The sequence below is a fragment of the Centroberyx gerrardi genome, chromosome 9 (genome assembly GCF_048128805.1).
Source record: "Centroberyx gerrardi isolate f3 chromosome 9, fCenGer3.hap1.cur.20231027, whole genome shotgun sequence".
NCBI classification, from domain to species: domain Eukaryota; kingdom Metazoa; phylum Chordata; class Actinopteri; order Beryciformes; family Berycidae; genus Centroberyx; species Centroberyx gerrardi.
Genome location: NC_136005.1, coordinates 18849951 through 18872411, shown reverse-complemented (window position 1 = coordinate 18872411; position 22461 = coordinate 18849951). Strand labels below are relative to the sequence as shown.

The 22461-nt window shown below is 40.6% G+C and overlaps 1 protein-coding gene across 2 annotated transcripts in view; it reads left to right on the top strand.

Annotated features, from left to right (window-relative positions):
- Positions 1-20082, top strand: part of ryk (receptor like tyrosine kinase) — a 42748-nt gene extending 22666 nt beyond the window's left edge. Inside the window, exons 7-16 of one of the 2 annotated variants that reach the window (XM_071926226.2) lie at positions 25-125; positions 2816-2899; positions 5064-5189; positions 8148-8234; positions 9330-9399; positions 10191-10323; positions 13923-14032; positions 14178-14337; positions 15903-16039; positions 18158-20082. In XM_071926226.2, the coding sequence (XP_071782327.1) occupies positions 25-125; positions 2816-2899; positions 5064-5189; positions 8148-8234; positions 9330-9399; positions 10191-10323; positions 13923-14032; positions 14178-14337; positions 15903-16039; positions 18158-18269 (1120 nt within the window). In that variant the 3' untranslated portion in view covers positions 18270-20082. The remainder of the gene's footprint in view (positions 1-24; positions 126-2815; positions 2900-5063; positions 5190-8147; positions 8235-9329; positions 9400-10190; positions 10324-13922; positions 14033-14177; positions 14338-15902; positions 16040-18157) is intronic. The other variant, XM_071926227.2, reaches the window with a different exon arrangement.
- The last annotated feature ends 2379 nt before the right edge of the window (positions 20083-22461 follow it).

The window sequence follows — 22461 nt, the reverse complement described above, 5'->3', positions numbered from 1 at the left end:
ATGTTGTTGCCTTCTGTCTTTCAGTGTGAGTGACAGTGGAAGCTCCCAGGGTCTGTCTCAGCCGTCCACCCAGACCACGCAGTACCTGAGGGCTGACACTCCCAACAATGCAGCCCCTGTCACCAGTAAGATATTTTAATCCCTAGCCACGCCATAAAACTAACAAGTAAACATGTTGTCCCCTACGAATGATGCAGGCTCCCCTTGGGCCAATCGGTAACAAGATGCATCACCCCGTCAAGTTTCATTAACATCGGTCTGGCGGTGTAGCAGTTATGGCCTGTTATGGTTTTATACCAGTTAAGGTTTTAAATTTTGACCTTTAATTATAGCGTTCCTCTGATTTCATTTTGTGGGGGACAACAAGCCATGTTAGCAAGCAGCAAGCCTTTTGTTTTGGGATGCCACTGTGGGTGTTGGTTGTTAACCCTAAAGTAAAGTTAAATCATCTCTCTGTTCTGACAAGGTTATGCTTACAATCCTGCTGCTTTCTCACCAAGTCTCCCTGACTTCTCACTGATGCCCCAAGTGAGAATCTCTTTGTTAGTAGCTCATATGCATATGTCAGATGGGGAACTGTCAGAAGTGCCTATAGCTTGACACTGGATTGTTAGTTCAAGCCCCCAGGCTGTTCACTGGTAATATGACTCAGTTACATATCCATCTTAAGCTTGACAATAACATTTTATTGTTCAGATTTCTCTGGACTTGAAAGTGGAAACTGTTTCCTGCAAAGCATACAGCATAAGAAATTTTAAACAGTGCACATAATTAGACACACAGGACACACAGAAAGACCACAGGCATTAACAGCTTGTTTAAAAAAAAAAAAAAAAAAAAAAAATCAACATCGTATAAGGTAAGTTCAATTGAGATTGAAGACTACAGTGCATGTGCTGTGCCACGGATCATTGTTTGGGTAGAGTTATAATTATTTGTAATATTTTGTCCTGCCTCCTAATATTGGGACTTAAATAACATTAGAAATCTCAGAACCTACTTTTTTAAGTAATTAAAATATTTCAGTGAAAACAAGACATCTTTCGAAACAGAGGATTCATGGCATGGTCATTATGTTATCCCTATATGTTCCAAAAGGACTGTCAAAGCTTACTCACTGAAATTGAATTGGCCTAATGACAAGATAATATATTTTAGAATTAGAGTTTTAATTTGAATCGTGTTAGGAAAAAAAAATGTTGAACACACTTTTGGACAAGTAACATTGTTGCTTCAAAAGTGCTCAAGTACATTGAGCCCTTTATCTTTTTATTTTTATTCTCACTCTTGCATCCCCAAATGTGCATACCTTTCCAAATGAGATAATTGGCTGTGAATGACCTAATTAGCTTAAGTGGAATCATAAGGTTGTAATAAACAAGACAGTTCCTGCAGTGATGTTCTTCCCCCTTTGTCAGTGCTCTCCTTGTGAGCTATCACTGTCCGAACAATGTGTGGACTATCTCGCTGTGTGCTTTCTGTCAGACTAACTGTTTAGCTGTTAGAGAAGTAGACTGATCCTTTGTTCTATTGGAGTAGGCTGATACTCATCTGTGTAAATTGATATAAATATAGCAAGCGGTGGGAAACACACAGACTATCAAAAATCGACCGTTGATCCATACTGAAGGGTTTTCTACCACATCCAGACATAACAATTTAAGGACATAACAAAGTTATAGTAAGTGGTAAACCTAAATATTATACCTTTTGTTAGGTGTGAAATGAAAGACTTGCCTACCTTGTCTAACAGCACTGGGACTAATGCTGATTCTATTAGTTTGTGTCATTTACTCTCCCACCACCACCTTACAGTTTATGATAAATGGATTTAAGACCACATTCCCTCCAGTAGAGGTCCTTCTTGTTGTTGGTATGAGGTGGCAGTATGGGTTTTTCTGTCACCCAGCCCTCCTTCTGTCAGCTGGCAACCATTGCCCGTATTGGTATGAGGTGAAAAAATTATCTGGAGTGCCTTGCAAATAAAACATGGCACTGAGTAATCACTGTTTTTCAGAGTGGAGATTTGGCTTAATGATTACAGTCCAACTCATAGGCAATAGCCAAGTTTTCACATTACATGTAGGACTAACCATTTCTTCACATTGAATAGACCAGGTTTTCCCAAATTAGATAATGGCAAGGCCTCCCATAAAATAAATAAATAAATAAGGCCACAGGCCCCAATTAGATGAGAAGATTTTGTCCAAGGGATCTGAGGGTTATTTGTTACCAGATATGACTTGGTAGAGCTGGACAACTGTTTATACTGTAGGTTGGGAGAGTGCAACCTCTGATTTGGAACAATCATTCTTATATTCAAATGAAACAATAAGGAAAAGAACCTTACTCATTTTGGTGGGGGACCCCCTGGAACCCACTCAAGGACCCCTAGGGGTCCCCGGAGCCCATTTTGGGAACCACTGTAATGCTACACCAGCTCAATCAGCGTGTTTTCATGTGTCTTACCATCATTGTATTTTGCATCATTGCCCCCTTGTGGATACAATCCACCTCTTACACTGTGTGCATTTGTTTTACCCACTTTCCTCTTTCTTATGTTTGCTTTGCTGAATTTGTTGATTGGCACCACCATCCACCTACTTTTTTTTTTTTTACCCAACTCTTGATGGGTAAGTTTACCCAACTTGCAAGCATGCCTTATTTGATGGATGTTTTGTCTATGAACTGAAGATTTTCAACTACACATCCATTAAATGAGGTCATGTTGTAATTTGAGTGAGCTATCCATTAAACCACTTCTTTCTCACTCTCTCCCACCCTCCAATCCCTCCCCTACCCCTCTTGCCATCAGACAATCACCCTGGTTCTGCACCCATACTCCAGCTTGCTGCCGCCTCCTTCCCAAATCCTGGTGCTCCCTCTCATGAAACCAAAAGTAAGTTCCAATGAAGTCCTGAGAGAAGAGTAAAGAATCAAAACCTCTCTAGCACTGTTTGTAGCCATCGGCACCAGTAGCAGTAAGCATAAACACACTTAACTGTGCTTTTGCCATAGTATTCTTGTTTTTCTTAATTTCACCCTATGAGTATACAGTATGTTCACATTTCTGTACCCCTGCGTCTTGCTTGTAGCTAGGGCATCGTGAGCAGAAGGGTAAACGTAACTCTTAGTATTTATCATTTAAAAATTCAATAAATGGACGGCTTCCTAGGACCTCTTGGTGGCTGGTTAGATCCTCTAAATCATGACCCATCCATTTCATCTGCCTTATACATATACTAACCTTTCCTGTCACCTTTGTATTGTCAATTTTATGTGTTCCTTTTTTAAGTCTATTCATAACTTCATATAATTAAAAAACATGAGCCAAAAAACCATAAACAACCCAAGAAGAAAGCTATATTTTCTGCTTGGTAAATTCAGTGAACTGTTCTGTAGAGGTAAATCAGGAAGAAACATTAAAATTTCAGATGTGGGATCTTGATCTATAATCTTGATTATATATATATTAAAAAAAACATGATTGTTGCAATCACTAGCATCCTTCATTACAAAGCCGAGTTTGCTGTATAGCCCATATTGATCATGAAACTCATGGTGTATTCATTTGAGATGTCCTGTCAGGCGCCAACAACAGTGTATCTCAGTGGCTTTTCTGCCATCAATCAGATTTCGCTATTAATTACTTTGACCTAGTGTGGACAGCATGAGTGACTAATGAAATTACAGGACATTGAGACTCCCACAAAATGAATTCGCCTAAAAAAAAAACATCCATAGCTCTACTGATACTATACATTAAGACAGAGGTGGTTAATTTTTTGGACTAGGATTTCTGGCTGTCCTGCTGACCTCTACAGGGTGAAGAACCTTCCTGCATGAGGATCTATCTATGCATTTACTCCCAGTGGAAGCAGGGTGATGGTTTATGGGGATTTTGTTGCATATAAACCAAAAAGCTATGTAACATAATATAGACAGCCAAAAATGGTACACAGTGTAAAAACAGACACAGTAAAAATGAACCTGTTGAAAAATATTCCCTCACAATTAACTTCTATGCAGTTGCTACTGTCACTGCCAGAATATTGTACAGTGGTATACATTGTTCATGCATACAGTTTCTAATGGTCTGTTCTTCCTCTGCTGTACAAACAGTGCACTTAGTTTGGCCCCTAGGTGGCAGCAGTAACCTTTACTGTATTACTCCTTACTAAACAATCTTCATGCTGCAGTAGAGATCTAATCATCATTTAATCAAAATACCTTACCATTAATTTAGCAAGGACTGCATCTTTCAAAGCAGATGGGATCCTGCTCTAGGCTTATCCTGTCTCTCTCTCTCTGTTTAAAGCAGCATCATAAGATTAAAGCCTTAATTGACCCCTACCTCTTCACTCTCATGTTGAGCTCACAACTCTTTAATTTTAAAGATCTTTTTTTGACAAAATACCAAATAGCTCACAAGCACAAGAGAGGCTGTTGTTTCCTGGATCCCCCAGAGGCAAGTTGACTGTCTGTTTGTCAGGTTGCTCAACCTTCCTCTCTTTCATAGGTTTGGTAGAGTTTGCCTTTGACTCTATTCCTCCAATGGTGGTTAACCACAACTGCAGACAATTCAGCATGGCATAGAACTCCTTATTAGCTGTGAGCTGCAGACACACAAATTTAGAATGTGTTATCTCTCATCACTGACATGCTGTGTACACAGGAGGTGTGTTTATATAAAGAGGGTCATGTTTACGCTGTATGTTCATCTGGGTGCAGACATTCTGGGGAGGCTGTGTTTTTCTTCTATGCAAACTCGCGCCTACCTTGGTAAGCCGACAGCTAATGTCTGTCAGTGCGTAGACATGTTATGAAATGGAAGTGCTGTAATACCGGACTTCACATGAAGCTGCTTTGATGCAACTCGTAGGGCACATGTCATGTGTGGCTGACTGCTTTTGCTGTAATTGTCGTAATTCTTTGAATTCACATTAGAGGCCTTGGAGTTTTTCAAGAAATTTCTGTGACATAAAGAAAACGTGGCTTGGTTGTAACAGATGACACAAAGCTTAGTGTGAGTCTATGTTTGTGCCCTGTCCCCTCCCTCCCAGGCTACCCATCCCTCCGCATAGAGAAGAATGACCTGAGGAGTGTAACTCTCATGGAAGCCAAAGCCAAGGTGAAAGACATCGCCATCTCCAGAGAGAGAGTCACACTCCGGGATGTTTTGCATGAAGGTATTCACAAATCAGTCTCTCTCTCTCTCTCTCTCTCTCTCTCTCTCTCTCTCTCTCTCTCTCTCTCTCTCTCTCTCTCTCATCCATCCCCTCTGGAGTTCCCCAAGTTATTCTGTAATCATCAGAAGGATCTGAACGTTCAGACCCTTTCAGAGAATTTAGTTTAGACCCTTTCACAGAAATTCACAGAACATAGCAGCCTTGGAACACAAATAAATTTGACGTCATAAGATTGAAGAATTTTCCTGATCGACCAAATGTTACCAAATAGATAATAAATGTTTGTAAAGCTGAAAGGAGTTGCCAGACAGCAAAATGGAAGTTGCTTCTCAAACACTGTTGGGTGAATTGGTTCATTTTAAACAAAGTTTTGTCAACAATTTATTGCCAAGGACAAGTCTGAGTAGAAAGATAACCACATGCCGACAGAAAAACAAGAACAGAATTATGTATGCTCAGCTATTGATTGGAGTGCATGGTTCAGAAAGTCTTGCCGCACTCTTGTCCCTTGTCTCTGCTATTGTCTCTTCCAATAAGTATTGATCGTAGGTTTACAACTATAATTCACACCAATTAAATTAAAAAAACACTTTTCTCTATCATACAGTTTGTTTTCCATCTTTCCCCCTGCTTAGGCCCAGGACACTTTGTGTTTGTGTGTGTAAGAGAGAGAAGGAGGGGGAGGGAGGGAGGGTTTTGATGAAGTGGCTGTGGTCATAATGGTTAGTAGGGAAAAAACATATTAGCTATTTGTTCAATATCCTACGATTCTTACTGTGACCAGCTTCCAGTAGCACCTGTCAACAACTGTGAATTGTGGCTATCCTTGAGCTTACAGATTTGGAGACAGATGCAAGAAAAATTCAGGAGTTTACTTTACATAATGTTGTTTAGTCAGATGAGGCTTAATGAGCCAGACAGTACATTATGGTGAGATCATATCAGAATAAAAAGCAGTGAGCTAGTTATTCCTCGCTACAGTTTTCAGACTGTTAGTCTATCTTTAAATTGTTTAAAATGTTTGCAATGATTATCATCAACTTTTCAATTGTAACACAAAACTGGGCTTTATTTGCTTAAGTTTCTTTCTTGGTATGAGAATCTGTCTGTCTGTGTGTGTGTTTGGCTAGGTCCATCTTCCTCTTTGAGATCCTTGTAGAGATAGCTGGATGCTTTTTGAGATGTTTCATCAGCATTGTTGTGATAGAGTCATGGTACCTTCCACTGAACAAGATTGCATTTTGCTTTCTGGAAGTTTGCCCACACCGGGCTTTTGTGTGGCTTTGTTAATGACGTCATAGCTACCTGAGGATGAATACAAAACAACGCAAGAGAGACACCAAATAAATGATACCAAAAGCCCTCTCGTGGCTGGACTACGGCCATTGCTCTTACCCAGCTGTTTGATCTGAACATAGTTAGTTGACTCTGTTAAAATAATTTAGTAACTCAGTATTTAAAAAACAAAGTGTGGCTAGATTTAAGCATATTCAAATATAAAAAAATGTTATGACCCATCCCTAAGCTGGCCCTGCTCTAGCTTGGCTACATTGTGCTTGGTGAGGACGTGTTGACGCAACAAGCAGCAGTATCTCTCATTACTGGCTCGCATTCTTGAGCAAACAAAACCTCTTCATGGTCACTACTCTTGGCCTCCCCACAAGCTGGTCAACAGCTTTATAGCTTCTATTGTGTTTGGGATTATCTATCTTTATATCTGGCTGGCTATCAATGTGTGCATTCATTCATTCACTTAGTTAGTACTTATTTTTGGTATTATTCTGCATTCTCTGAATTCGCTGAACCCGAACCCTCAAGTCAACCTCACAGATTGTGCCATTACTGAGTGGTAGCAAAGTGTGCATTGGATGGGTGTGGTGATTAAATTTGTATTTGAATGTTGTTGGACAATTGTTGGACCATTATGCTTCAGTTCCCCACTCTGGAGACCTCACCTTATCACCTTGCCTTGTGCAAGTAAAGTTGTTTTGGCCAAAGCTGCTGGAACACGTCCATTCAGTTTGACCAATGAATCACCTCAGTGCTGTTCTTTGCATTAGTATTTTTTTGTTTAGTCACTCTCTAATCATTTATTAGAGTTTACATCACATCCTTTAAGGTTGTATTTCAGTTCTCTTCCGTCCTAGACCTATCTTTATTTTTATGCAAATATTGGCACTCGCGATATATAGAGCAGCCATGAGGGTCAAAGTAACTTCATAATCAGGATACTCTGTAAGTTTATGACAGTGCAGTCAGCTAGTCTTCCTGGAATCCACACATAACAGCTATCAAAATAAATAACAAAATAAATAAATGAAATAAATAGTATTATAAAAGAAAGAAAGATAGTGGCCAAGAAACAACAAATCACAAGACATACAAGAGTGAGTCTCAGAGAAGGTTGAACTCAGTGTGGGGTTCTGCTCTTGAGAGCTAGCAGGTCCAGACAGGCATGGCAGAGAAGGTAGGGGTGTGAGGGAGACGGTTAAACACTAACCCTGTTGTTATTCCTCGTCGCCACTCCTGTTGAAACACAGAGCCATGTTGGCCTTGGGGCTCAGATTTTTTTAAGTTTATGTTGATGGTTTATGCTCTTAAATGGCAGTTTACCTCAGCGAAGCGTAGACTCCAGAGGCAGTCAGTTTAGACAAAGGAGGTGATGAACGTGCTCACTATGCCTTTCAACATCGCATGTATATCTGAATAGTTCTACCTCGCGACTGGTTGTCTGAGGTCAAGTGAACTGCTTTTGTTTTGGCTCTTGTGAATGAGAGTTCTTCCAGTAAGGGATAAAGCAGTGTAAAATAAGAATAAAAAGCCTGTCCACCTCTGTCCACGGATCAGCCAGACATGGCAGCCAGTGAGTGAGGTGACATTTCGATCCATGAATGAGATGCTTCTGGCTCTCCCTCTTGCCCTTTTCCTCAAATAAAATCTATGGTTTGTCTTTCACAGGCACATTTGGCCGTATCTTTCATGGCGTGCTCTTGGATGAGAAGGACCCCAGCAAGGAAAAGCAGGTCTTTGTGAAAACAGTGAAAGGTATGCACTCCATTCTTTATGGCTATAATATACAGTTGAACGAATAAAGTAGAAAAAAGTCACAAAAACTTATTACAGGTGCTGGATCAAAAAATTTGAACAGAGAAAGAGGTCAAATCTGCACACTGTATTGATGGCTCTCAATAATTTTAATGGCATGGCAACATTTCAATCTCATAGAGATCTTCGTCAGGCACAATCTCCCTTTTTAATATGCCATGGGGGTAGAAAATAGAGGGGCTGGCAGGGAAAATGAGCATAGGTGCCGTGTGAACTGTGGACATGTTCCAAGATTAAACTAAGTTGTGTGCAGGGAATTTTCCTTAATGCCGATATATCTCTTTTCTTACCAGCAGACCCCCACAGACTGTCGTAGTGGCTTTTCTAATGGGTTTAACAGTTGGTCATAGATGGTTTTAATCCACAAGACAAGCACAGAAATTTGAAAATAAAAAGATCCTATAGACACCTACACATCTGCTTCTTGCTAGTTCTAACTAGGCTATAAGGTTTGCATGCTGGTGAAAGGAATCCCTTCGGTGGTACTTTCGGACTCTTCGTTTGCAGCATGTGTCAGCTTTCTCTGCCAGTTGCCCTCTGACTTCTCTGTTCTCTCTAATGTTTACTCAGGGTGGGGTGGATACCAGTCAGCGAACAATAGCCATGCCAGTCTTGGCTTTGTTAAGCACTACACTTCCTCCTCATGTGCCCCTGGGGCAGGAAACAATACTGCTTTCCATAAGTACCAAACGGTGGCGAAAGCTGCATGCAGAGATTAAAAATTGGCCCTCAATGAGCTAGGCGAAAGTCAGTTTTTTTCTCCCAAGTTTCCCACTACAGATGACGTAACTGTTAACAGAGAATTTGTGGTAGCTCCCATGGGAGTGAAACAAACAAAAAGAACCCTATATGGGGTCACAGACTTGTTCAAGTGTATCCTGGCACAGCGCTGCTCAGTCATTCCATGGTTTGCTGTGAACTAGCGAATATGTTGCTAGTTCTCTCTAGTTTTGAATCACTTATATTCTCTCTCTGTTAGTTTCTATTAATATGTGGGAGCTGTGTGATCTTATTGTCTCTCATGAAATTCCTCAGATCATGCGTCTGAGGTACAGGTGACCATGATGTTGACCGAAAGTTGCAAGCTTCGTGGCCTTCATCACAGGTGAGTGGTAACAAACTGAAATCACAATATCAGCATGTGTGGTTGTTATACTCATTTTGTTAGTTTCTCTGTTGTCATGGTTGTGGGCTTGTGCAACGGTTGGACAGTTCCAGTTATTTACTTAGCAGTAAGGAGTGTGGTTTACTCTAACACGGTCTTCTTTTAAATGGTTAACTTGTTAAAGATGATGAAAGAATGCTGCAGATTTACACATATAGTACATATGGTACATATTGCAATAGGTCATGGGGGGGTGTTAACAAAACGAAAGTGTCAGAGATAAGTTCAACAGTCGCACATTGCACTGTGGGTCATTCTCATGTGGCATTTTTAACATAATCAGCTATTTGACATAAATCTATTGTCTGTTTTGATGGTAGTATCCATATTCTGAATGAATTGTTGAATTTAATTTAAAGCTACAGTAGTATTAGTCCTGCAAATTTTGGCCCCAAATTTATCATGAGGTTGAGAAATTCACTGTACTGTCATTTCTGACCATTTCTTTCTGTGGTAGACATGGTCGTCATAATTTTGGCCCACACCTTCCTCTTTCCATGTTTGAGGTCAGCGAGTCAATGAGAGCCATGTCTCAGAGACACTTCCTCCTCCAGTTTGGCGACAGTTAGGATGCCCCCCTGCCAACTCACACTTTCATCCTCCCAGAACGCCTTTGATGAGGGCATTGTCACGCAAGCAGATGACTGCTCTTCCATATTAACATTATACGCACTCAAATTGCCTCACACTGTTCCTGTAACCAAGAGTTGTCCTCCTCTCCCTCTTTCCAGGAATTTGTTGCCCATAAGTCACGTGTGTACGGAGGATGGAGAGAAGCCCATGGTGCTGTTGCCCTTCATGGCTTGGGGGAATCTCAAGCTGTTCCTGCGGCAATGCAAGTTAGCTGAGGCCAACAACCCACAGGTGAGGTCCTGGCTCAGCGTACATCTGGTGGAGCTGTCAATTTCACGAGCACAACTCTACAGTGCATTGAGCCATGTGTTGAGCTATTAAGTTTAATGCGCAAAGATAAAGAAAAGTGTGTTACTACCCTGTTGTCAAGCTTAAAAGAACATTTTTTGTGTTCGCAACAATCGACACCAAGTAACACCTACCAATAACTACTGTTTACAGTGTTATCAGAAGGACTTTTAATGTAGTCTTAAAGACTATGCTCAGGGCAGGGATTTGTATTTGCTATGCAAAGACAATCAGGCTTTTGTGCTGGTTAACCCCAGGGAGTCTTTGATGTACTTGGCATAGCCACACTGTAGATCCAAACCAATCAATCAGCTCCGAAATACAGCCCTCACTTTAGGAGGAAAATGTTCCTTGAGATGTAGCAAACACTTCACAAGACGAAGCTTGCCATCCATTTGCATTTATCAAAACCCCTTTTGTAAAGTTTCAGGTAACACATCACTACTTTAATTCTCAGCAATCTCATTATGTACTTTTGGCAGTTGTAGAAGCTGACAAAGACATAGTCATTTACTTCTTGCTTGTGCTGTTGCAATAAACATCAAGCTATAAATCATCAGTGTAACAGTAGGGGGGAGATAAAGCTGTCTGGAAGGCATTGGGGGAGCATAACATTACAGTCTGGCATTCATTCTGAAAGTGAACATCTGGTTTTGTAGGTATCTCTGTGAGGCCCAAAATTGTTCAGTAAATCTTTACATTTTCCATAGTTCAGGGTTCCTACGCGCCTGGAAACCATGGAAAAGTCATGGAATTTTAAAAATGCATTTTCCAGACCTGGAAAGGGAGAAAGGTTTAGGAAAAGTCTTGAGATTTTTTTTTTTTTTTTTTCAAAGCTTTCGCGTCTGTAGATAAATTAAGTTATTGATTGTGTTTATTTCATTTATTGGTGGGGAGATTGCAAAACAGCCTCTGATTGGTGGCTACCCTGCGCGGCTGAGTACAGTCATCCTGTCCATACCAAAACTTTTCTGTGCTCCCGCCTTAGGTAACAGTTTGAAATGGCTAGCTAGCCCGAAACAGCACACTCATGCTAGTGGTTATGTACTGCCGGGCAAATGTAGTTTCATGCAGGGATTCCTTCCTATGAACAGTTTTTGTCTTTCATATTGTTTGCTGATGTTTACTCTATAATTGCCAGATCTTATCTAGACTAGGCCTGTTGTAAATTAAAGCTAAGTGCTTAGCTAAAGTTCTGAATTTGTGAAGCACAGAGCTTGATATTTTCTTATCAGCTGATAAAGACCTCACTGTTGAAAGAAAATATACTTAATTGCTGGTTGTTTAGTTAAAATTGTGCAGACATTGTTCTTGTTGATCTCAAAGTGACAAAACTATGATGGTAGTAGTATTTTAAGTCTGTTTTGCAGCACAAGCCACAAACACCATGTCCTGTTTAATTTTATTTCTGATTGATCTCTATATTTAATAACTAAACAAAAGGTTCACACACACTACTGATAAATGTTATCATTGTTGTAGTACAAAGTTTACATTGTAATGGTACAATTGATGGTTAGGTCATGGAAATCTATACAGGGGCCATGGAGAAGTCTTGGAAACATTTTTTTTTCATCAGTGAAAAAGTGTAGGAAACCTGATAGTTGTCATTTTTCCACTGACAATTTAACAGTGTTCATATCCTCTTTCACATGGTGGACATACAGAGCATCACTGGCTATACCAGCTCCATGATCTAAATTACGCCTGGGTTGTTGCCTTAAAAGGTTTATCTCCTGTCATAGATTGCCAAGACCTTGTTTTCCCTCATGTTGTAGGGTTCAGTTAATATGAGTTGGATCACACTGTCAGATAAGCAGGGAGCACATTAAACAGACATAAATCTCTGCTGCGTGTGTCTAAGCCAGTTCATACAGTTGACTGCGTCTGCATTGGACATGATTATATAAAAACAAAACGTTGCACATAAGCAAGGTGCTGCTCCTTCAGGAACATTACCACATCAGGGTCTTTCTGTTGTCTTTTGTGCTGTACAGCAGTGATTCTCAACCTTTTTCATATCAAGGACCCCTAATTTAGTACACATTAGGGCCACGGACCCCCATTTGATTATATTTTTTCTAGCGGACCCAAATCTGAGAATATTTTTATTGTTAGAAATAATTTTGTCCAGAATTCCTTGACTATCTGCATTGTAGGCAGAGAGATAACAGTGAATCTATGACCAAAACAGTCATTCTTCTACATTCTCTAATTGTGTTAACTTCTTGTAAATGAAATAATGTTGAAGTTTAACAATTCATCAATTTGCTGAGGACCCCCTGGAACCCTCTCATGGACGCCTGGTGGTCCCCGGACCCCACGTTGAGAACCACTGCTGTACAGGATGTTTAAATACATAAAGCCAAGCTTCAGCAAATTGTCTCAAAATTGCAGCTTACATGTCTAGCTAATCCTGGCTACGTACGCAATTAATGAGTCAGAAGCACCCCGAGGGCCTGCCTAACTTTGCTGATTGTTGTCCTATCCTGCACCAGTCAGGGGTTTTTCTCTGTTCAGTGGTTAGTCTTTTCTCATACAGGCCTGCTGGCCTTTGTTCATAAGACCATATTCAGTAGCTGAAAGAACAAAACCATTTTCTTTCATGTCATATCCTAGCTCAAACCTTTTTAATGGATTTTCTGAGCCATTTCATTCAGGTCATTTGCACTCAGGAGCAGTGAAAATGTCACTTAAAGCCTAGGTCACACTAGACAACTTTAACACCAGTTCTAAGCTCAACTGGACCATTGGTGTTAGTCAGGCTGGGGGCGGGCACTCTGGTCCGGCACTATGCACAGATTATCCCATCGTGTGAATGGGTTCAAGACTGCCAACTTTGGCCCTTTAGCCCGACATGATTTTTTCAAACATGTCTGATTTTGTCTGGCCTAGTGTGTTCGGACGTGTGTAGTGTGAAATGGTCCAAGACTCGCCGAGACTGAAATCTGAGAGTGACCCTGGCAACAGACAATGGGAGTTTAGGTCAAGGCAGAAGAAAAAGAGAATTAACTAGAAGAGAAGTCACTTTTAACAACTCCCACTTGTGTAGAGTAGGAGTTTATATCAGTAAGATTCCCATCTCCAATTGCTCCACTTTTGATAAGCTGCTATATAATTTTATTTGGAGGAATATACTGTATCTCATATAAAATGTCAATGTGCCTGGATCAGTTCACATAAGTATGCAATTACAAATTTATTGAAAGAAGTCTTCAGCAATGTTAACCTTGTAATAGTGTCACTTCAAAATACAACGCAATGTAAATATGAGCTGTAGGTTCTGTACAGTGGAGCAAGAAACAATAGAGCGACTTGTCACACATTGGGACGGCTAGACGACCAGTCATTTTGTTTGAACTGCCCTCGTTGGGCAAGACTTTAACAGTCTTGTAGTCTGACCTAGGCTTTAATCATGTTAAGAAGTTTTCACAATACCACAGTAAAAAAATGTCAGCTATGCTTTCCGGTCCCCACTCCTCTCACTTTTGTTTTTTCTATCTCTGCTTCGACTGTACATTATCTCCCTTATTTACTTTCAGGCGGTCTCTCAACAAGACTTGGTTTACATGGCCATCCAAATTGCGTGTGGGATGAGCTACCTGGCTCGCAGGGAGGTCATACATAAAGACCTAGCTGCCAGGAACTGTGTGTAAGTGTTCATGACCCAGCTTACATTTCTCATTTCCGTTCTCAGGTTGTTGTTTGTCTCTAGTTCTTTTGTGTAACCTTCAGTTTATCTCTGTTTGGAACTTGCATACTAATTAAAGAGAATGCCTTTCTCTTCCTGTCGACAGCATTGACGACAACATGCAGGTGAAGATCACCGACAACGCCCTTGCCCGGGACCTGTTTCCTATGGATTACCACTGTCTGGGGGACAATGAGAACCGGCCTGTCCGCTGGATGGCCCTGGAAAGCCTGCTCAACAACGACTTTTCTAGTGCCAGCGACGTGGTGAGAACAGCAACTCCAAATATACAGTTCACTCCCTGCAACGCAACCTTTCAGCCTCCTCCTTCTAGTCTCTATGTATATATATTCATCACCAGACACTTTAAATCTCTTTAACCTCATTTAACCTTTATCGTTTTTTAATAGATAATGGATGTATCGGGAAGTGTGATAGAGACAGGGTGATGCAGGAAATGGCACCACTTATATTCAAGCCATTCTTAGAAGCCCGGTCTCGGTGTCAGAGGGAAGGGAGGTATGGTGTTGAGCACAGTGTGTTTCCGGCTGTTCCCTCTGTCCTGTCTCAGGATGACAAAGGGAGTACTCCCGTAGACAATAGCGGAGCTTCACAGGTCCTTTGAGACACTGCTCAGACAGGCAGTGTGCCCCAGCCAGACATACCCCCACCCCTTTGCATTCCTACTATGGTCATCATGCTTGGCAATCGCCCCGTCTGCACTGACGATAAAGAGAGGCCTGGCATAAACAGACAACTACACTTCAGGGGAAATCCAGTGAAGTAACTCAGGCTACGGAATATGATCGGTGTATTACAAGTACCAGTGTTATGTATATAAATACTCCATACCCTTACCTGCCAGGTCAGTGGTTACGCACACTGGATCCCCAAGCAGGACAGAGTGAGAAAGTGACTATTGACATGTTGACGCCTACTTGGGAATGTTGGCAGTGGCCTAGGGAATGATGCGGAAACAGGGTGGATTACCGTACAGTATGTTTTTCCTCTGGAGAAACCCTCCCTATTCATCACTATGCCCTCTGTCCACTAGCACTCCCTTCACTTCCTTTTAAAGGCCACATCTCACCTCAGGAAAAGGTTATGACACACTAACCTAACAGTAAGTTGGTCTCTCAAGGGATTGGTAGCTGCGTTCTGCGCATTGTCAGGTTATGAAGCACTGGACAGTTTTAGCTGAGGTAATTGGATCATTGGCTTGAGTCCAAACATTCTAAATTAGTGAAAGTGGCCGATTTGTATAGGTCAACAACTACTGTAGCTACTTCAGTTCTCAAGCATGACCTTTTCCAGTGGGAAAGGGTTTAATAATAACAATGATTGTTAACACCCGTAGGGAAATTGTCCTTTCACTTGTCCCCTGCAGGGAGGTCAGAGCGCAGGGTCAGTTCGACAACACTTTCAGGGCGAACCCTCGCTGACATGGAGGCTTGAACCCAGGACCTCTCCCTAAACACTAGGCCACCCTGGTGTTTACTTTGAAGCTCCTAACAAAAGTTTTAAAACAATGATTTATATTCAATATAATTTTTCGGCATAATTTCCTTGTATTGTTTCTGTGGAACATTTTGTGCCTTGAATACAAGTCGGCACCATTGGCCTTCTGCACTCCGGAGAGAAATCCTGGTGTATATTTATCCTGTTTAATGACAACACTCTTTAAATCAATGCAAATATTTGGGAAACGGCATCCTAACTATGGGATTAGCTTGTGTTGTTCCTCTCTAAGAAATGTAGTAAATGAAAACACTCCAGACTGGTAAGGTAGTCTCGATGTCCATCTAGCCTGCAGTGTGTCCTGTTTTCACAGTGGGCCTTTGGAGTGACCCTGTGGGAGCTGATGACTCTGGGCCAGACCCCCTACGTCGACATTGATCCTTTCGAGATGTCGGCCTACCTGAAGGATGGGTACAGAATAGCACAACCAATTAACTGTCCAGATGAACTGTAAGTTGCTTTACCTCGTCACAGTCCCTAATACACATACACTGGCCTGTACAGATCAAAATAAGAGCATACACACACACACACACCCATACCCACTGGCTACTGCTGTCTGTTACCAAGCTGAACAGTAACAAAAACACCCCACACCAAACAGTACATAATGATGAAAAATAAAATAAAATCAGCAATAATACCCCACCACTTCAACTTAACAACTACTGTTACTGTTAACATAGTAAGAAAGGCTTACTAGGGTAACATTACCTTCTCAACAAAAGATTAAACCGACTTACAGCAGTGAAGTCCAACACACAATATGTAAAACCTAAATCAAACAGTCTAATATTGCAAAATGACACACCCACGATTCATTGCAAGCATCAAGTACATTGAATAAAGACAAATCATGCAAATTACATGGCAAACTTTCATCATCAAAAGACTTTGTACAATCCGTTGTTATAGTTATAGGCTACATTATCATCTTAACACACCATGAAAGTGATTCCTCTACAGAAAGAGAGGCACATAAAGTGCATTCCAAACAATTGCAGTAGTTCTTGCAATCATTCATTGTAATGAAATGGTAACAAGGAGTTAATGCTCATCATCTGCAGCCCAATAGGGGCACAAGTTCAAGTACATGACAGTTAAAGTAATTGACAAGCTTATCAGTTGGCCTGTAAAGGTTACTACCGCTGTCAGTTCAGACATGTGCAGTTCATCAATGATCTGATGAAAATGCCACAGTCACGCACCCGACAGCAGGGCATGTAGCTGCTGGCCGTCACTTCTGTGAAGCATTAAGAGGAAATATGTGAGCCTCTTTGTGTGTACTCTTGGTCATTCTCGTGGTTGTTATCAACATAAATACATAATGTAAATTTGTAAACCTCTACAGTGAGCCAAGGGTGTGAGAGTTCAGCTGCAGCCAGGCTTGTTATTGCAGACCCCCTCCAAATTAAGCCTGCTGTTCGTGAGACATTGTTTGTATAATAGGGTAGCCGAATCAAATTCAAATGTCCAGCAGCTACCAGTGTTGCTGTCAGAGTGAAGCTTATCAACATCCTGCCAGGGTGATGGAGCAGCTATTGCAGAGCTGGCCAGGATTTACAAAGGCCAGAGGTGTCATTTGCCCAACACTGCATAATTTACAGGCACATTCCCCAATATCACGTTTCCAACTAGGCTGTCACTTTTTTCAATGTTAGAAAGTGTCTCAAATCTCCTCAAACAACAGAAGTTCAGCAATGAAAAACCTGATTTTATAACTTTCCCCTTCAGTGACTCAACATCAGCCTCACTTGCACATCTAAATTCCTGTTGTGAATTACTCTATACAAAAACACTGAGTGATCAAAATATCAGTGTTATTCTACAAGGTTGATGTATAGCTGGGTAGTTTCATTTTTTTGTCAGTGTGCGTGATGAGGTTGCAGTAAATGAGCGTGTGTTGCACAGTGGAACCCATCCATTACTTAGCTTTTCAATCAGAATGCAGCTTTGGAAAAGCAGCTTGTTCTCCCTAGTTAGACAGCATAAGTAATCAAAATCACTCATTCATAGGTAGGGTGACGGTTTGATGTAGAGCCTACGTCATATAGCAGCAGACAAATTAATTAAACCAGTGACACCTGAGTTGATATGTGATTTTTTTCTGCGCAGAGTTTTGAATGAATAAAAATTAATTTCACCTGATAATGACTTCGTGTGAATTCAATTTTTGGAAAAAGTGACGGCCGTATTTACAGTAAAGGCAAACCCAGGGAAAGACTGTTGAATAGTCTGTTGAATAACAGAACATGTTTCCTCCTAAATACAATAGGTGGTGAGTTGATTGCTTCCTTTTCCAAAATATTACAGGTTGCAAGGTAGAACTTTTAAGATTAAGTATTGATAAACAAGTGATTATATCTCCTTTCTTTATCAGTATTGTACAGGCAGGTCCTGTACAACTTGTACTGTAGCCGTGTTTGTTACGGCACGACCTTAGGTGCCTCAGCTCAACACGCATTAAGATATGGGAAAAATTAATTTAATCACCATTACTTTCTCTTTGGAACAAACCATTTGTCAAAATTGCTTGTGGACAAGATGTTTTTTGTTTCCCTTCTCTAGGTTTGCGGTAATGGCTTGTTGCTGGGCGCTGGACCCAGAGGAGAGGCCGAAGTTTCAGCAGCTGGTTCAGTGTCTCACAGAGTTCCACGCAGCTTTGGGGGCCTACGTCTGAAGACCAGAAGATGGTGGACAGTGCTAATCATGAGGAATACATGTATGATATTGTGCCTTATCAAAAGAAAGAGCAGACTTTCTCCCTGATGTTTCTATTTTGTACAGTACTTTGGAGTTTTTATATAGTTGAATTACATTTTTACAGCATAGCACAGTGAAATGGTTGGTTTTCAAAGTGGATTCTTTGTTGAGGTAATTTTATGTCATATGCTTTGAAAGCATTTAGAAATGGCGATAGTGGTGCACTCCCCTTGCCAAGACGACCTAAATGATGGAAAGGTGTCCTCGTCTTTACAGCACATCACAATTTAGGGAGACTGTCCCAAGTGAACCTTATGTGCCATCAGACAGTATCATTTTTTAATCCGTTTAAACCTTTGAGGACCTGGTTGTAAAGACAGTATTTTCTACAGTTTTGTAACTTAGTGAAGCAATGTAAATGGGTTATTGTAGGATAATATGGGTACCAAAGTAGACTTAAGGGCTTCATCTGTATATGTAACTATATTCTCAACGTGCTGCTTCACTCTGCTATGGTGAGCTCTAGTTTGGTACGAGAGGCCTCTTGGGTGCCGCATTTCTGTTTGATGAGAAGCAACTGAGATCTTTTCTGAGACCTCTGAGTGGTACTTTCCTCTGGAAGACTGCCACAGATGAGTTTTTTTTTTCCCGGATTGACTGTGCCAACTGGAGACGCCACTGGAGATGACATGGCTGCCGCATCCCAAGCCCTCAGACTTTTTTTTTTGAACCTGCAGTGTGGATCAGACTGTGGATGCCACAGCTCATACAAGGACAACAGTGCATACATGTATGAACTTGATTTTAAATGACTTCTGGAGTGAATTATGAACACTGTTTTCAGTTGTTGGAATGCCTCCCCTTTGTACGTTTTTGTATACCCACTATCACAAATTCCACTCTTCCAAACAGGGTTATCATTATTTTTCTGTTTTCTATATTTGATTGTTCTGTGTCAGAACACAGCCTTTCACAGGATTTTTAGAATGATTTTTGTGAATAACTAGAACACTAATAATCACTGTGAAACACAAAACTGCCTATCTGACTTGGTCTAATCTTATCCTCACACCTTTAACATCTTTGTGATGTGTCTTTATGGTCACTGCATGTTGAATTAAGGGTATCTTGTAAACTGCTTCCTGAATTCATATCCACAAATTAAACGGGATCTGTTAAATATAGAACGGGTACTCATTTTTCAGTCCCATCGTATGCATACAGTATTATATCAATATCACTAGCTTTATCTGGTTTCTGCCCTTAAGAAAACAACAGCTCTTCTCACGCGTTCTATCAAGTGTTTTGGTACAATAGTGCTTTTATGTTACACCCGGAAAGCTCTAAACCAAAGTGAGGTCTTAGTAGTTCAAGCACTGCCCATTGCCCACATGTTGAAAAAACAGCAATTTTGATTAGGGGAAAAAAGCAGAAAAATAGTTGAACAAGTGATATAATAAGAATTTAATGATTGCACATAACTAAATTGGAGGCAGTTGGCTACAGCCATTAATTCTCAAGTGTCAGTGTGTCATGAAAGTGTAGTGTACATATTTGTGTACATATTTGTACATAATACAATGAGGTTGTTATGGATTCTATTGTTTTACACAAGCTGTTTTTGTTTTGCCAGTTTAGCTTTAGGGTGAATTCACAGGAAGACTGCACCTCTTCATGATGCCGTAATGGAAAATTATCTAAAATCGAATTTGTGCAGAAACCCTGACAAAACCTGAAGTGCTTTACAGGACCCCGACCTGAGATGCAATGAAATAATATGTTGCTTGTGGCCTGTAGTTATTGCATTTACAGCAGGTCTGCCGCAAGAAGTTGGAGGGAAAATCCACCTTGAACTGTGTTTTTAAAAAATAGCTTTGGCGATGTATCTTGCATTTCTGGGTCCTTTTGTTTTTTTTATTTCTGTGGACATCAACAACATGATGTCATGTCGAAATATTTCCAGTGCAACTACAATGGAGTTTAACAGCAGAATATTTTTCAACAATGTAAAACATCAGTGGTAACCGTCAGGTTTTGGTGTCAGTCCATCAGAATCAAAGAGCAAGGGTTTCTTTCTAGACTCATGTTGCACCGACGTTGAACAATCACACAGGGAGAAATGTCAATCTCTCCACAGACAGCCGTCTCAATAGACCATAATGCAATGCAGCCACAAGACATGTTACATTTTGAGTAAGGGGTGCGAGTCTCACTTTTTCTTGACTGGAAAAACTCGCTTTCTTGCTATCGGCATTTCTCTCTCCACAAAAACCAGCAGCTGGATGGAACAAGTTCAGGCTATAGGTTCAGGCACATTCCCTGGGGGTTGTCGAAAGGCATTTTGGGAAATGTAGGAAGTCACTAACTGAAGTATATAGAAATGGATGAGGCAGGTTCAAATTTGACTTCATGCTTTTGATTGCATAATTTAATGTAATTAAAATTAACAAGTTGAGTGTCTTCATCATGAACATTGTTATTGCAAAAATCGTAATGTTTCTGCATCACGAGATACTGTAACTTTACCTTTTAAATGGAGACATGACTGAATGAATTGAACATGTATGGCAAGTAGGCCTATAATGTTCTAGTTTATTCACTCAGCAAGTAGTAGGACTGGCAATGAATTTGCAAAGTTTGCAAAAGATGACTCATCAGACCATAGTACTTTTTCCCATTGCTCAGACATCCAGGTTTTGTGCTTCTTACACCAGGTTATGCGTCTGTGGTCTGTATGTTGGCGTTGGATACAACAGGTTTCCGAATGGCAGCGCTGCTGTAAACACCAGCTTTGTGAAACGCTGTTGCATGTCTCAACAGAAACCTACATTTTTTTGTTGAAACTGTGTCACAGAGGTTTTGACTCAATGCTGTGGTCATTTCTGAGGCATTGTTTTGTCGTATTTGGCAGCTATTCTGCTAAGTGTCCATCCATCCCTGTCAGTGAGCTTTGACTTGTGGTCAATGTGACTTGCAGTTTGCATGTTTGGCCTTTGGCTTCGTTTGATCTCTGTTACATATGAAAGTCACATATGAAAGGGCTGATTGTCAGACCTCTTTTAAAGCTGACAGTCACCATAATGACTCACCTGTGTCTGCCTCTGTAACTGTGATTTATTTCTTCAAAGTTTAAAGGAGGGGTATCCGAGGATGTGGCAATTCTTAGTATTTATGGTGGTTTTGGTTCTTGGAGGTGTGAAGTAATCACAGTAAAAAAACGGAATCATGTTACTATGCCCTTTCCCCAGAGTCACCAACTATGTATTTTTGTAACATCTGTTTGCTGCTCTCTTGGCCGGGGCTCCCTTGCAAAAGAGATGAACATCTCAATGGGACTCACCTGGTTAAATAAAGGAGAAATAAAAATAAAATAAAATAAATAAAACACGCCTCCTTGTACAAGACAGTCAGATTTTGCTCCAGTGTCTATGTAGACACTGGACTGTCTGAAATCGACCAATCGGCGCTAAGAGAAGGGCGGGCCTTCCAGAATGACCAGCCAATCAGAGCAGTAGCTCATTAGCAAAAGAAGCTGCTTATGTAAAACGACCTATTTTCTTGTAGGTGGGAGACAAACACTGGGAAGTGAATAGCTAAAGCTATAACTAAAAGATTTTTACTGAAAAAACTTAACATATGTATTTATACACACCAGGTAATTATATAAAATTGCTGAAAAAGCAAAAGATACCCCTCCTTTAAGTCTGTGCTGTTTCCATTATTTTGTCTATGATAGTTCTGGCCATCAGTTCTGATTGGTTGAGTGACGTTTCAAAGCCGTTATATAACACATATTGTCCTAACCAAAAATCAACTCTCATACTGATAGGCTACTCTTAGCCTATCAGTATGAGAGGCTAAGCAGCCACTTTGTTTGACTGCTGTTCATGAACTTTATTGATTGGTCATTTAATTAAAAATCTGAGGGTTTTCACGTTACTCCCATTTTTCTCATAATTCTGAAACAAGAACTCAATTCTGAGGTGATTATATCATAATTCTGAGCAAAGATGTCATTAATTCGATAAACCGGGCTGACTTCTTTTCTGAGGAAATATCTCAGAATTCTGTCAATGTCGCCAGAATAACCAGAGAAGAATACTTTCGGTTGGGCTTTTAGCCTTCAAAATAAAAGTGTGAAAGTTTAAACGTGTAGAAACAGATTTAAA